At 45.5% G+C, this 15,686-nt stretch overlaps 1 protein-coding gene across 2 annotated transcripts in view; it reads left to right on the top strand.

The window, feature by feature from the left end:
• Positions 1 to 15,686, top strand: part of nrp1a (neuropilin 1a) — a 62,609-nt gene that overhangs the window by 30,039 nt on the left and 16,884 nt on the right. For both annotated transcript variants that reach the window (XM_084938840.1, XM_084938839.1), the window contains exons 6-8: positions 2,353 to 2,508; positions 5,032 to 5,198; positions 14,836 to 14,991. In XM_084938840.1, the coding sequence (XP_084794966.1) occupies positions 2,353 to 2,508; positions 5,032 to 5,198; positions 14,836 to 14,991 (479 nt within the window). The remainder of the gene's footprint in view (positions 1 to 2,352; positions 2,509 to 5,031; positions 5,199 to 14,835; positions 14,992 to 15,686) is intronic.

Here is a 15,686-nt window from a genome sequence, read left to right as displayed (position 1 = left end):
ACATTCTTTGGGCAAGAAGGCTAACTACCTTAACCATACTTGGAAGTGGTCTAACAGAACGCTTTGTCTTTGCCAAATGCCGAACACTTCCTGTCACAATCCTCCCATACTTCCTTTTTCAGTCACAGACCGTATGCCTGGTGCCTGTACATTTGGGAGTTCAATGTCCAATCTAGGCTGTAATGTTTAAGTTGATGTTTTTCAGGATGCTGACATGTGGAGAACACAGTCTGATCTTGCAGGAAATTGCTCCAAAAAGAATTTCCTTTGCAGGATTCTTTGTGTTTCTCACCAGAAGTGCTTATTAGACTCAAACAGCACTCCGTGGGACGTCTGCTGCTCTTGGTTTAACACAGGCCACAACGTTCACGTGGATCCAGGCACACAATCAAAATATTCCCCCATAAAATGGCGTTCTAAAATCCATCTATCTAAAAATAAATAAATAAATAAATCAGCAGGTGAGCGACGGAGCGAGAGCAAGCAAGCAGCGTTCAAAGCAAGGCTTCCATTGCTCTGGGATGATGCTTTGAACTCGGCAAGCGAAATCACCTCTTGAAGTTTTCAGTTTTTCTCCTGGCTATTCCAACACAGGGTGCAGACAAGATGAAAGCTTCTCTTAGCCATCAGTGGCAGAAAATTGAAAGAATTTTATCTTGTTGCGTTCAGCACAGTGCACATCAGTATTCTCTGCTTTCACGTCGGAGGTGATAAGGTTGAAGCGCAAATCGCGGCGCCTTTTCAAGTAAGTTTACTTAAAGCTCAGTTTTCTTTGAGCCCCTGTGTCTGTAGATGTTAACTTTTGCCAAGCTGACCTTTGATTCCACAAAATATTTCCACAACTCATTTGTGCAACCCCTCCTCCCTGCCAGAGGTGACGCATGTCTAATTTTCAAGACTGGTGTTGATTAAGTCGATTCTCAAAGACTCTGGGAGCTGAGAATATGTCACATTATTAGCACCTTTTAATACATATTTTTACAGAAGACACTGGGGGTCTAGAAAAAGTAACGTTTCTGCTTGATGATTAAGATTCAGATCTGTCTCAGTTCATCATTGCACACAGGAAGCTTTGATGAGAGCAGGAACTGGAAAATGCCATTTTGAACTGATGTAGCGTCAAGTCACTCAAGTGTTGCCGCGTGTGATCCACAGTCCTGTATAAAAATAAGGCAGGGGAGGAAAGCAGCATGTCGGCTTCTGCCAGGTGGTTCCTGTGGTGCGTGCAGGATCGATAATTATGCATTAGCACGGAAGACTGGAGGCAGAGGTGGGAGACGTTTGGGCAGGCGCAGGTCTTCGTGAAGCAGCAGGGGGGGAGGATCTGTGCTACCCCTTACCCCTGTTCTTAAAGTGCACCTCGCTCGACAGTGTGTCGTGGAACCTCAGCGAGCCATTTCCCTGGGAAAGGCTGGAGAAAAGGCAGCAAAGTTCTTGAAAATATCATAGTGCTGGGGACTCATGCAGATAATCCAGGTGATGTTTTTTCAGCTCAGGTTCAAAAGCAAACATACAGTAGAGTCGCACATTTGTTCACCAGGCACCTGGTCTGTGAAGATTAATTTGAGCCGTCACATTGCTCCCGCCCCCCCGCCCCCGAGCCCCAGCAGTCTGGCCTTTGCCTTTCATGTAGGAGCCGGGCTGGAAGTGGCATGTTTTGGATGACAGGAGGCCACGGGGAGGCAGGACTGTCACTCGCTGCTGATCACAGCATTACTAATCACAGATAAGCTCCAGCTCCCCCAACAGGAACGCACACTCACCAGTGCGCACGGATCACAGCACACATCAGAGACGCAGGGCAAGGTCATTGTGCTCCCGCGCTCACCCTCTCTCTCTCCCTCCCTCATCACCCCCATCGTTCTCACTCTCCCTGCATTTCTCCACCTCCAACCTTTCATCTGTCCTGTTTTCCCATTCTGCTCAGTCTGCCCGGCCGAACACATCGCTCTCCCACTTTTATTGCTTTCCGACTTTTAATGCTTCCCCATTGTCTCGGTTCAGTCTTTACTTGTTTGGCCTCGCTGGGCCACGGCTGTGTCTGCCTCAGGTCTAAGAAAACAATTGTGGGTACAGGAGGTCTGTGGTATTTACAGCCAGCAAATAGAGACCATGACCCCCCCCCCCCCCGCCACAGGTTGCGCTTGCTTTTTTTTTTTTTTCCCTGTGGCAGGCAAACGAACAAACAGAGTGTTTTCTCGCTCTTCTTTATTAGGTCGATTGACACACCAGGTTTCACACCTCCACGGTGGGGGTGAGGGGCTAGTTAAAAGCCATGTGTGACCTTCACCCAAGTCTAACTCGAGGAACATATTATATGTTTGCACTTATTCCCTCTTTTTCTCTCTCCAGTTGGCCCACACGTCGGAAGGTACTGCGGGCAGAACACCCCGGGCAGGATCATCTCTTACACAGGCATCCTGGCCCTGACAATCAACACCGACAGCGCCATTGCAAAGGAAGGCTTCTCTGCCAACTTCACCGTCATCGAAAGAACTGTTCCAGAGGGTGAGCTGGCATACACTCCAAAACCCCCCCAGAAAAAAGCACTTAAAATCAGACAGATGGGGATGTCAGGGAGGATGAATCACAGGTAGACAAAGAACATTGGTACACAAGTGGGATGACTGAGGCAGAAATGTAAATTTGTTTAGTGAAAGAAAACTTTAAAAGTTACTAGCTGTAAAAGAATTAGAGGGCAGGAATGTAACCAGCCGGAGAATATTACACAAAGAAGCAGATGTTGTCTGCTACTTTCAGTGGGTCCTGTTGTGACAAGTTCCCACTTGTTAAGCAGAACTCATAAGAGTTATTAAATAAACACCTCCTGCCTCTTCATTTGGGGAATGTGTTACTGGTTACAAGTCTGCCTCCTGTGGTTTACAAGGCTTACATTTATACACCATGAGCCCAGACGGGCTCCAAAAGACGGCTTCCTCACCAGTAACAACCCTGGACGCACACTTACACACATCCCTGGGGCTTTCACATTCAGTGTCCCTGTCACGGCGCCTGACCCCCTGACCCCGTTTTGCAAAACTTTCCATCTAAACATTTCATCAAGGAGGAAAAGTCCTGGTAGGAGTCATAAATCTGTCCAGAGGCTAGACCACCCCATACACACATACCCACACCCACACATTTGGTCTTTGAATAGCAGCAGAGATGGATGAAATCCAGCCAATCTACTAATCATCTCCAAAGAGCGTTTTATCTCACCCAAAGGGGAAGGCACACTTTGCTGTTGTACACATGCTGCAAATGAAAACAAGGCCACCTCGCAGCAACGAGAAGAGCTGTGACTGTTTATGTCACTTCTCTTTAGTTTACTCCGAGTCACTCGGGCTATTTTAATCACGTGTCCAAGATCAGATTACGCGGAGCAGCTTTTCACATTCGCCCTTAAGAGGCCCAGTGAAATATCTGACCTGTGATCAGCACACACCTTCATTTAGAAGTCAGTTGCTTGGGCTTACATCACCAACTCAAACAAATCCGAGATGAAAATAAAAATCTCCAGACCCTGTTTTTGCTTTTCCAGGCTTGTACTGCTTGAATCATTCATAATCCCCTTATGCATAATACACGGTGGATTTTCTCGCTTCTCCGTGGCGAGGGGATGGGTACGCTCCAGCTGAAAGCTACTGATGAGAGGCGATAAAGCGCTGAAAAGAGGCCTTGTCTTTTGTTCTTTCTCATGCACTCATCCCCTCTATCAACTGTCGCCATTTTCCTCAGCTATCAAACCCCGCTTTGGTCGCTAATCCACGTGATCAGATACCACCTTTGAAAGCAAACAGACAACCTCCTTGTATATTTTTGTTGATCGCGGTCTGTATTCTAGGTGACGTAGGTCCGAGTACAAAAGTCTGGCAAGAACGGGCTGTCTTCTCAAAGAAAGGCGACAATGAATGTGGGGAGGTGCGAGACAGTTTTCTCGGCCTCACACGGAGACTCCGGCATACCTTTGTGCACAAACACATGCGTATACAGCCACACGTCGACACTGTAAAGCACAAGGATGCACGCTGACCCACTGACTGAGGCGCGTGAGCAGGCCAGCAGATGGGGAGACCATCTGTGTTAGCTTTTAGGCAGCAGCCACACAGCAGTTCCACACTACTCTCCATCCTGAGCCCTCTGAATCTGTGCATGTGTGTCTGCATATAAGCAAATGACTGTATTTTTTTGGTCATAAGCTTTTACATTTATGCTAACATGCTACTTGAAGGATTGCCAGTTTGCTTTATGACCAATTTCCCCATTGGGGGAAAAAAAGGAAGTAAATAAACAAGAGCTGCTTACATGAGTGGCTGAAAGTGTGCCTTCGCATACCTCTGTGTTGTTGTGGTGAACTTAATGAAAAACTGCCCGGATCAAAAGGTCATTTTCTTCGTCGCTCTACAGCAGGGTCAGTATGTCCAGCCAACTGAGGTTAGAGGGGCTGACCCCAATCTGACCCAGCAGAGTTGTTTACGGAGCCCCGGATACCACAAATCAGCTTCCCAGAGTTAACACTAACAAGTGAAGCACCTCCTCCCATGGGGCTGACCACTGAGTGTGATGTATGGTCCCCAAATACAGACACTAAACACACCTAAACTCCCACAAGAGACCAAATAAGGGAGAAAATGGGGAGAAAGGTTAAAAAAAAAAAGATAAACTGCCCACAGGGAAGTGAAGGGAAACTGATCCAGTCAGTGGAAAAAAAAATTACTGGAGGGAAAGTCACTCTAACGCGTAATACCAGCCTACACTGAATGTTTTATGAGGACATTTCTATGTCTTAATGCGGAACGCTTCCATCCTGCTTCCATTAAAAAGTAGAGGGAGAGACGCGGGAAGGATTTACCGAGGCACTGCTGATGTGCTCCTCTTTCCCGGCCGGCAGTGCTGAGTGGCTGTCGTGCGGTGGCCTCCTCCTTTGAGATAAGCTCTGATTCTGTAGCGGGGGTGGGGGGGCACTGAAAAGACATTGCTGTGTCGCATCTTGACTCAGAAATAAACATTGTTTACATTTTCCCTTTGCAGACTTTGACTGTAGCGACCCTTTAGGCATGGAATCGGGAGAGATAACGTCAGATCAGATCATGGTTTCATCCCAGTACAATCCTAGCTGGTCCCCAGAGCGCTCCAGACTCAACTACTATGAAAATGCATGGACACCAGCAGAGGATTCCAACAAAGAGTGGATACAGGTAACCAATGCGACTGACAGGAAGATAACAGCACATCATGGATAACAATTAAATTTTTAACAGGAAGTTAAATCAAAAGGCAGCGTGGAACAATTCTCCAGCTGTCTGTGGTCTGTCTTTCTGGAAGTGCGTCACAGTCTGAGGGTGTGTTGTGTATTTGACGCGACCGCTGCCTGCTCGAGCACAGTCGGTGTGCTCCGTGTTTGTTCTTCGGCCTCTGGAGGTGCAGCTTCTCCATAACACCCAACAGTTCCGATGATGAATGTCAGCTGTCCTGATGGACCTCTGGGGTGGTTAAGTTCACGCCTTACAAAAATTGCAAGTCCACTCTCTCTATCACTGTCTACCTACCTGCCTATCTCTCTCTCCCTCCCTCTGTCTTCTTGTCCTATCTGATAACTTTTCCTTCTCCGTGATAACAGAGACGGCCTCTGGGGGATGCTGGGATTTATTCCAGGCGTCCTGCCTGGCTTCACACACACACAGACACTCTCAAACACACAAACAGGCTCCGTCATATTTTTTTCTGACTGTCAGCTTATCTGCACAAAACGATCATCACCCACCAAGGGAACTTTATGTGGGAAGATTAAGGATTTAGTTCTTCCATCCCTAGACTGGGATAAGTCACATATTCCAAGTCCACTCACAGCACAACCCCCCCCCTCCAGTGACATATCCACTGAGGCACTACCTAGATGCATTCGAAGCTTGTTTGATTTATTAACCGAAAGCCTCCAGGCCTCGTAAATGCCCAGACTGTTTGTCTTTTTCGACTCTTTTCTACAGTCTTTGCTTCACTGCTGAAAACTTTGGCTCCGGCATATTCCTCGGGGGATGAATAATAGAGCTGACCCAAAGCCAAATATTTGCTTGGGGAGGGCCATAAGCAAGCTTTTCCTTTATTATTGCAATGAAAATATTGTCCTGGGGGCCCCTGTTGCTCCTTCAGACTAATTTAATCAGTGTGTGTACGTGCGCCGGTTTACGCGCACTCTCTCATGCTTGTGTGTGTCCGTGCGTTCATACTTGAGTTTGTGGATGAGTGGGAGTGTCTGGCAGGGTCCATATTGTCCTGCAGAGGAACTCAGCATGTGTCAGAGTGGAACAAGGCACGGGCTCCTTTACCACTTCCTCCAGCGGTTGGATGGTCTGTTGCATTACAGCATTTGTCTTTCTAAAAGGAAAGTCCATTGTTCACAGCCTGATAAGTGTAACAGCTTAGACTTGAAGGCTGCGCCGCTCTGGTTCTCCTCCATGTCATGTTGTGAGTTATCACAATGATTTCTTGCCACTCCAGCCTCCCCCCGTTTTAGTATTGATCATATTGAGGATTTGATTTGGCAGTAAAATCTGCATTTTTAAAAGGAGGGATGTGGTCTAATGAGCATGCTGATTTCCCAATACTAATCAGATGAAAACACAGAATGAGACTTGTCTAATTTCAGACTCTGTGAAAGAGCCAAGTCTGCGCTTGCCACGTAATTTATGTTTTGTTTTTTTTTCCGAGGATGTACTTGTGCCGAGCGCTCCGAGCAGAAGTCCAATTATCACAAGTGGTATTAAAAGACTAGAATTCTTCATTCCTCTTTCATTAAGCCTGTCCGTGGTGTTGCAACAAGCTCAGTCCCCCCTCGCGGCATGTACAAATCATCTCAGTGCGCAGTCAGATGCATAGTAATCAATTCATTATTTATTTCATTATCATCCCCTGACTGCAGTTTGAGGCAGACAGTTTTATTATTCATGACAGCCCGGCCTTTGATTCCTGGGCATTTTCTTTTGCTCTGCTTTGCCTCTTCTTTGCCGAACATAATCCAGATTTGTCATCCATTTTAATACTGCCTCATTCTGATACATGGAAAGGAGGAGGGCGAGATGCTGGAGTCTGTGCGCTCTCCGCTGGGTAATTAGATTGGTGTGGTGGGTACAGCACTGAGTGCTGGGTTAGCCAGGTCATTAATCAGCCCCTTTGGTCTACACGGAGATGGACAGATGTCCTTTGAGGAGGTTTACAGGGGACGGAAGAGGGAGGAAAGAAAGCAACAATAATCCCTCAAAACAGGTCTTTCTTTTTTCATGCTTGAGATCTCTTCCTTGTCGCGCCACTCTTTTCCCCTCCCTCTTCTTGAAAATTTTAGGCTTACAAATCTACATCAAGGTAGAAAGAGATTTGTACGAATTACCCTGCTGCACGACGTGCGTCTTTTTCAGATGCTTAGCAGTGGGGTTCTCTGGAGCAGGTTGAGGTATTAAAAAAAATAATAAATGAGGATACACCACAAGTTTTCACACAGCACCGGTGAGGAAATATCCGCATCTGTACAACACATTTAACTCTGAAGGGGAGGTATAGTCTATGGATTGGTGTAATGGTTCCTCGGGGAGCGTGATTAGGGAAATTGCTGAGAAGCTCACATAGTGTACAATGGCTTTGTCAAGGATGTCAGAGGAAGGATCTGATGGCCACCAAGAGTCAGTAAAGCATCTGAAGGACTCAATAAAAGACACTCCAAGACTGAATCTCTGTGAGACGGCTGCCATTGATTGCACATACACACAACATGAATAATTTAGACTGTCTTGGAGAGAACCCAACTGTCAATACCTGAAAGCCTCTTTATTGAGCATCTCATAATGGCAATATACAGTACACGCTATCCCATACAGCCGGGGCTTTTATTTTTTTATGCTCATGAGCTTGAGCTTGTCTCCATATCTATAATTTAGCTGGAACGGATCCTGCCATTATCTTCAATCTTCTTGTCAGGATGCATTATCCCTGACTACTTTGTCAGTATTTATGTATTTTTTATGTGTCTCTGATAAGCTAAATTGTTTAATCATAAATGGAGATAATGAGTCCCTTTACTCTTGTCATGCGTGCTTTAATCTCACCTTTGTTGCAGACATCAAAGGTTCAGAAGCATATCGGTGTTTGTTGACACAATATGCCTCTTTATCTCCCACATGCAATATTAATCTCATGGTAAAGTCAACCGTTTGCGGGGGATATTGTCACAGGTTTAAGTTGCAATTTGAAACACGGGTGGGCACAGCCCTTCCTGAGTGTATTTGCCCAGGCAAAGCCATACAGCAAACTGTGCTTTGAATCTGAGGCCGGATAAACCTTCACCAATCAAACACTTGCAGAGAGCCTTGATAATGGTGCAATTCCTTCCACCAATCAGATAAGAATGAACGCTAAATCCATGTGGTCTGCCCACAGGCTTTATATAATAAATGGACAAAGGCATGGTTATGTCAGATTAGATTGTAAAGTCTCACTTTGAAGCCTCAAGTTAGCATTATGGTCAACTGCTTCTAGTTCGTTTGTTTATTTTCTTTTACAGCCAGAACTAACCATATATGCTAATGCTAGTAAGAAAAAGATTTCATAGACATCATGTGTGTATGACACAGACATAATTTCCCACTAATAAGTGCTAAGTTACAATACTATACTTTCCCTCCCTAAGAGTTGAGCTTGTTAATTTTATAGAAAATGCTCCAAAAATCACCAATACCCCAAAAAGCATTCAGGCTTATCTTTACCTGACGGGTATGTTAACACGGGGAGCCATAACCAACAGCTGGTCAGCTGTGTAGTGCAGACCATCCAAGAGGTTCGTGCGTCAGTTTTAGTGAGTCAAATTCTTGTGTCTTACTCATTTGTTAATTTGCGCTGATGGGCAGATGTGCAAACTGTGGATGCTAGCTTTAGCTGATAACTTATTAATCTACTCGCTTATCCAAATGTTGCTATTTCTGGTTTGGTAAGGCCAATATGTCACCTGCAAAAAAGCTAACACTTGAAAATGAGGAGTCCAGAAACCACTGCATGATGTCATAATGTCTATATTGTTAGTTTTAGCTAGATACTGTGGCGTTGGCTTTTTTTTTTTAGCCTTCTGGGTTGCAGCTTGGATCTGACACACCCTATTTTCCATCATCTAAAAATGTTCTCTAAACCCTAGATCAATGATTTGTGAAAATGTCTCCTTCATTGCTATTGTCTGCTTCTTTACCTCAGCCTCTGTTTGGGCTTACTTCCCATACCGAGTGATAAGTAATTAGAATATGGACTAGTAATTAACAGCAGATTCTCAGTTGATGAAGTCTAGTGAGAGCCGAGGAGCGGAGGCTGGCATGCAGCTGCTGGTGAGATCATCATCGTGCCTTACAAATGGAAACAATGGATGCTGTCTGTGCCTCGCTCCTTCTAGGCCTTGCGCTCAATTGGAAAATCAATGAGAGAATAGAGACCCACACTCGACTGGAGCGGCCCAAAAGTCAGACTAGAAATCGAAACATGAGGGATAGCATGATGTAATTAAATGAAACAGTGCTGCATAAGTACTCTGAGACAAAACCTCAGCTCAACCATAATCAGCTTCAAGTCCCGTAGCCGGTCATCATCTCCAAGCGATCACGTGCAGCTGCGTATCCTGAGATCAGATCATGCAGCCACTTCCAGACGTGACATACCTTCAGGTCTGCCCTCCTTCCCATCCCTATCACTGTTTCTGGGTTTCATAATCATTACTCAGCACGTTAGTCATGCGTGTGGCATGGCTGGGAATGACCCTGGAGTTAGTGTTATAATGATGATTCACAAAGGAAAAACTTGAAGCCAGACTGTTATCCTCCCTCTCCAATCACACAACAGTGCATATGTTTAAGCTCACCCCCACCTCACGCGTGACAAACCAGGCAACCTTTAACTTAACTATTGCTGTCATCCAGCCTGTACATCCCTCTTTGTCAAGAAAACAGATGATCAGCGCATGGGAAGACCTGCATAATTCAGTGCCACCAAAGAGGTGCCGTGGTGCTAAAAATAAACTGTAATCCTGTCAGGTGAACACTGTGATAAATGGAAGGTCGTGAGAGGAGCTCATAGGTCCCAGAGCATTTGAGTAATACAATTTTCATGAAAGAACAAATTAATTACAGTTTCCAGGTAATTGAGCTATTCCTACAAAGCTCCTGCTACACCAAAAGTGACTGCGGAAGAAATTAGTGAAGAGATTGCCAAAAGCTGGTTTAGAAATACTGCATCTGGGAATGGAAGCGTGCCTCTTTAGCTTCGTGGCGAGGTATCTTTGCGAATGTCAGCTTCACCGAAATGTCAGCCTCCTCTCATTAGCATACAAAGAAGATTGTAATCAGATTTTGTATGCAAAAAAAAAGAAAGTGACTCGAGACTCTCCGCCTGCTTCATCACTTCTGACTATACTACCCTTTGAGATCCATAAAGCATGTCCAGGGGTTGTTTCCTGGACCGGGGCCTCTAACTGTGTCTACCAGCTGCTCGTTGACTTTGGAACTCAGAGGAGCTCTCCTTTCTCTCTCACCCTGGGCATTTCTCTTGTTGTTGTTTTTTGGTGAGGGAAAACGAATAAACTTGTTCCCTAGAGGCCTTGGTTATTCAGTCAGCAGCCCACACAGATAGGAAGCTATCCCCCCCCCCCTCTGTTGGGCAAGCAGAGAAATGGATTTCAAAGAAAAGTACTTCTTCTCGCAGAGTACAGATTGCTCTATGCAACTCCTTGGCAACTCAATTATAAGCCAATCAAGCAGCGAGAGATACAGCTTTTGAGTCTTTGCTGTTTCTTTAAAGCTCCCCCCCCCCCCCGCCAACTCTCACACACACCCCTCCTTCCCTCCCAGGCCTTATAAACCACATGTCTTCTTTCTACACCTACACAAAACTGACAAGGCTTTAGCCTCGAAATACATATCATGTGGCCTTGCTGCACATCTGAGTCATGCAGAGACAATACACCTAATGATCACGCCTACAGCTCCTACTGCCAATGAGGTATAATTAGAAAACTTCAAACTAAGCCACACTTGTGCAAACAGATACAGAAATACAACGTCTGTCTGAACACATGCAGTGCATCCGAAAAGTCTTCACAGCGCTTCACTTGTTCCTTATATGGATTAAATTAACCTTTTTTGTAAGAATTTCCCAATACTTTTTTCACTTTGTGATTATGAGGCATTGTGTGTAGAATTTTGAGGTGAGAAATTGAATTTAAGGCTGTAACATGACAAAATGTGAAACAAGTGAATATTTTCCACACCCACAAACTTACACACCAAATCAGATGTAATCAAATCAGACCATCCAGACACCTTCTGTTGATTTCAGTGTGTCGGCCTGATTGCATTCACACCAGGCTTTAACTGGCTGATGTTACAAGCCCGAGCCCACGACTGATTCTCTTTCTGCCTTTCTGCTTCCATTACATTGTGGAACCACCGGAGCTGTGCGCACTGCCATTTGTGGGGCATAGGGCTTTTGACTCATCAGTTTGCCTCATAACAGGAAGGGAGAAAACATCTCAGGCGCACGCACACTCAGAGAGAAAGTCACACGTATTCTGGACTGCGCCGGAGCAGGAAAAACTTGTGGGAGACAAGGACATACTGAAGCCTTGCCCACATATCAGCCTGCCACTGCTTTATGGAAAGATTGTGGGTGATTTCTTACCCCGCCTGGCATGTTTATGGCTCAGGTTGTGTGTCCCACCAGATATGAGTTACTGTGCACCGGCATGTCCCAGAATGTGTGTTGTCATTTATCTATAGATGGGCTCGAGTCCAAACACTTATGCAGGGGGAAAGAATAACAATATGGCAAATGCGCAGCAGATACAAGCTTTCGTTCTGTTTGATCAGCAGAGTCTGGAAACACAGAGCCTCCCTTTAGGCCTGCGATTAGGAGTCATAATTCACACCTTCCTCGCAGTCATTACATCACCCATTAGACATGACTCAGCCTTTCATCTGCAGATGACAAACGGCTTATCATCTGTGAGTGATCTATTTGCCCAAGCTCCGCTGTGCACTCAGTTTCTAAATGTTGGCTATCGGTTTATGTATATAGGTCAGCAAGTTCTGTCCTGTGCTCTGGGCTAAAAGGAGTCCCACTAGTAATCATTATCTGGGCCTGTTTGTTTTCACTGCGGTCTCTGCAGCGTAGGATGGACTCTGCTTTGCATCCAAGCGCCCTGGCAGCCCGCCTTCTCTCCATGACCCGTGCAACCCCGGTCTGTTAGCGCAGCCTCAGCACCGTTCTTCTGCTTCTAACAAGCAGCCATTAATAAATCATGCTTTGCTCATTACCCAGGCCCTGTTATCAGGCTGTGTCTGTGAAATTGATCTAGTCTGTGCACTTCTTCGCGGGAGACTCTGCGCTCGTGTCCCTCACATCTTGCGAGGCATCGCTGTCAGCCACTTGTCCCTCCCCTCCTAACCTTCTCCTCGCCCTTCACCTCTCCTCTTTCCCTTTTTTTTTTAACCTCAATTCCACTGTTGGACTTACTTTCATTACAGCATTACAGCGATTTGGTTATGCCCACCACCGTGATAGTTTGTAGGAGTTTAAAACAAATGAGCGTAAGGTGATTAAAATATGTAAAACTGGGAAGCGAGATCGCACAATCACGAACGCTCATTTTTACCCACCGACAAAACGTCTCTACTAATCAGAAATATTTTGGCACGCACATGTCCTGAGATTGTCTGAGTCTGAGCACCCACGAATGTTCCCAATTAGCCCCGCCACTCATTTAGTTCCCAGAGGCTCTTCTCCTCCATTAAACTTAATGAGATCCATTCAGAGAAAACAACCCCAAGGCCAAGTCTTCCTATTAGAGCATTTTCAGTGAAGCCTTTACAGTAAACTGCTTTGCTATTGGTCCAGGCTGAAAATATGTCAGACTGGCCATGCAGATGTTAAAGACCTGCCTTGGCTAATGCACTAAACGCCAGCACAGACCCAGCTTCCTCCATCCACTACTGGCACATGCAGCCGTTTTAGCCAGCAGACAGGAAGTAAGTTCCTGTGTTATTAAACGGGAACTGGCTGAAGCTGACAGGATTTGATTTTGTTTCTATTTGCAGACCAAAAGAAATCAGGGGGACTTACTGTAAAAGCCCCTTGAGCCTGTAGACAGGAACAAAAGTATTCTGTCTCCGTATTTGACTGTCTTTTTTGTTAGTCTTCATCCATCCACATCCTTTGGGCGGCCAGGAGAGAGTGAGAGAATAGCAGAGTAGAACCTCATTTATTTCTCCCATCTGTTTATGTCTTTATATTTCTGGAGCGGGATTGACCAGCATTCTGTGGCATGCAGATATTCCTTCCCTGCTCTTCGCTCTGAATCATTAAGGGAAGCACACTACTGTATATAATGTTGGCAGGCAAAGTAGGTAGATTCTGTGTGGCTTTAGTCTCAGCAGAGCTGGAGCCCTGCTAAGATAACCCTGGCTCTGATTGCCTAAAAAATGCACACGCTAAAGTGTCTTGTCTGCTCACACTCCCATAAAGGATTTGACTGTTGTCGCACATGCTCAAGCCGACTATCTCCTCTGAGTCGATGCAGTAATCTGCTCGAGTCTGGTTGCCATCCGTCGGGGCTCGAGCCCATCTCACGTCAACATCAAAGGCTTCGTCTTTCCCCGTGATCTTGGAAATCTGTTCCACCAACGCCCAAGCTTCTTGCATTTCTCTTGTTTTTTAAACGGTGTCCGCACGCAATACCATTACTCCTCATTACCGTCAGCTCAGCCTGTCAAAAGATGGTGTTAGTGCTTGTTAAAATTAAGCACGCTACTTTTACACCGAGGGCTTGGGATTCTTTGAAAGTTTTGCAGGTTAACACCACACCCACTCTTTTTCTTTGCCTCTGCTGTAGATGATGGGATGATAGGTGAGGTCCAAGGAGCCTCTGCAGTGGTCAGAGCGAGCTCATTTATTATTGCTGGTGGCTGAAAAATTATACCTTTATCCCGCTGGTAAACTAATCAACGGGATCAAAGCAAGTTTTGAAGGCCGTTCCTGCCGCAGACACAGAAGCCGCGGGGACATATATATATGTAAGGACGAGGATTCTGTCTTTCCTGGCAGTGATGGTGGTGGTTTTAAACAGGCATGATGGCTGGCAGACACAGACTGCGCTCCCTTTTCCAGGTCTGATGGAAACCAGCCCCACTCTCTGCCCAGCATCATCTCTGAGTGCAGTACCCATGCACTGAGCAAAATATACGTACACACAGACGCACAGACATTCACTCCTCCACCTCTCTGACCCTGCTACCTCTGGCTGTCTCCTTGTGAAAATATAATAGCCTGCAGTAATGTACTGCAGTTCATGATTACTTTATAAAGCCCTGCATATTTTAAAGACACATCATTTGATATTCAGTCTGTATCTTTCTTTCCCGCTCACCGGTTCTGATGATGTGATTGCAGACCCTGTTTTATTCACTTCTATCCAATGAGCTCTCGCCTCCCTTCGCCGGAAATTAAGTTGTCGTCCTGTCTCTGCTTCATTAATGCGAATATCATTTTATTGTTGTTTATTAAATTCCAGGTAGCTGCTGATGAGGCTATGACCGGAGGTGAATCGGATAGCGGGGACTCATTTTTAACTCTCCAACTTGTCTTGTGTATTATTAATATAGGCTGTGCGCTGAAAGCCGTCTTTACAAAAGTTATCAGGCAAAGAGCTTTACATTGTAGCACTTTTTGCCCAGGCTAATCAGCGAAACACTAAAGGAGAAAGTAAAGTGATGGGCAAACTCACTGTAAACTTGTCTCTCCTCTCTTCACCCTTTTCAGGTGGACCTTGGGTTCCTGCGGTTCGTCTCGGCCATCGGCACCCAGGGCGCCATTTCCCAGGAGACCCAGAGGGTTTACTTTGTCAAGTCCTACAAAGTGGATGTCAGCTCTAATGGAGAGGACTGGATCACTTTGAAAGAAGGCTCCAAACAGAAGGTATATTCCTCAAGAATTAAAAGTTTCTTTTGAGCCACGAGTGGTGTACCGGCACCACCTCTGTGTTAGGAACTATTTTTGCACTGAAAAAGCTTTATTTATTTAGATAAATGAACAGAACCCAGAGCAGTTCAGGCACCAGTGATCACAATGTGAGATTGATCAGTTCAGATGCAGCATGAAAGAAGGAGCCGAGGTGAAGGAGGTTTATGGTCAGCTTCCACAACTGCTGCAACTATGCCCTCGTTAAAGAAGCTTAAATAGCGTGTCCTACAGGCTGGGATTACAACTAAGCTCAACTCCATGACCTGTCTGAACTAATGTTGTGCTCACTTTCTGATAGTGTTTCTAGATGCTTTGGCTGTAGCTCTTCATAAGACTGTTTTGGAAGAAACTAAATCATCAAAATAGCTGACGTTCACTCCTCCTTGACCAGTGACTGTGTCATGAAAAACCACCCATGCACATGTGCTACACTTGGAATATCCCGTCCAAACAGCACATCTAGCTGATTTAAATTGCGGTCTTTTCAAAGTTGCTTACGAACTCAACTAAAGGGGAAATACCGGGCTGTATGTACTTAAACCACATTCTCCCAACATGTAATTATACACTTTAAATCAGTAGGGTAATATACCCACTCTCCGTGTAAGCGCATGACATTTACAGCAAAAACGACGGCAATAAAGTCCCTG

Source organism: Perissodus microlepis, chromosome 9 (genome assembly GCF_051167445.1).
Source record: "Perissodus microlepis isolate ML-2025 ecotype Zambia chromosome 9, ASM5116744v1, whole genome shotgun sequence".
NCBI classification, from domain to species: domain Eukaryota; kingdom Metazoa; phylum Chordata; class Actinopteri; order Cichliformes; family Cichlidae; genus Perissodus; species Perissodus microlepis.
This window is presented reverse-complemented; position numbering and strand designations above follow the sequence as displayed.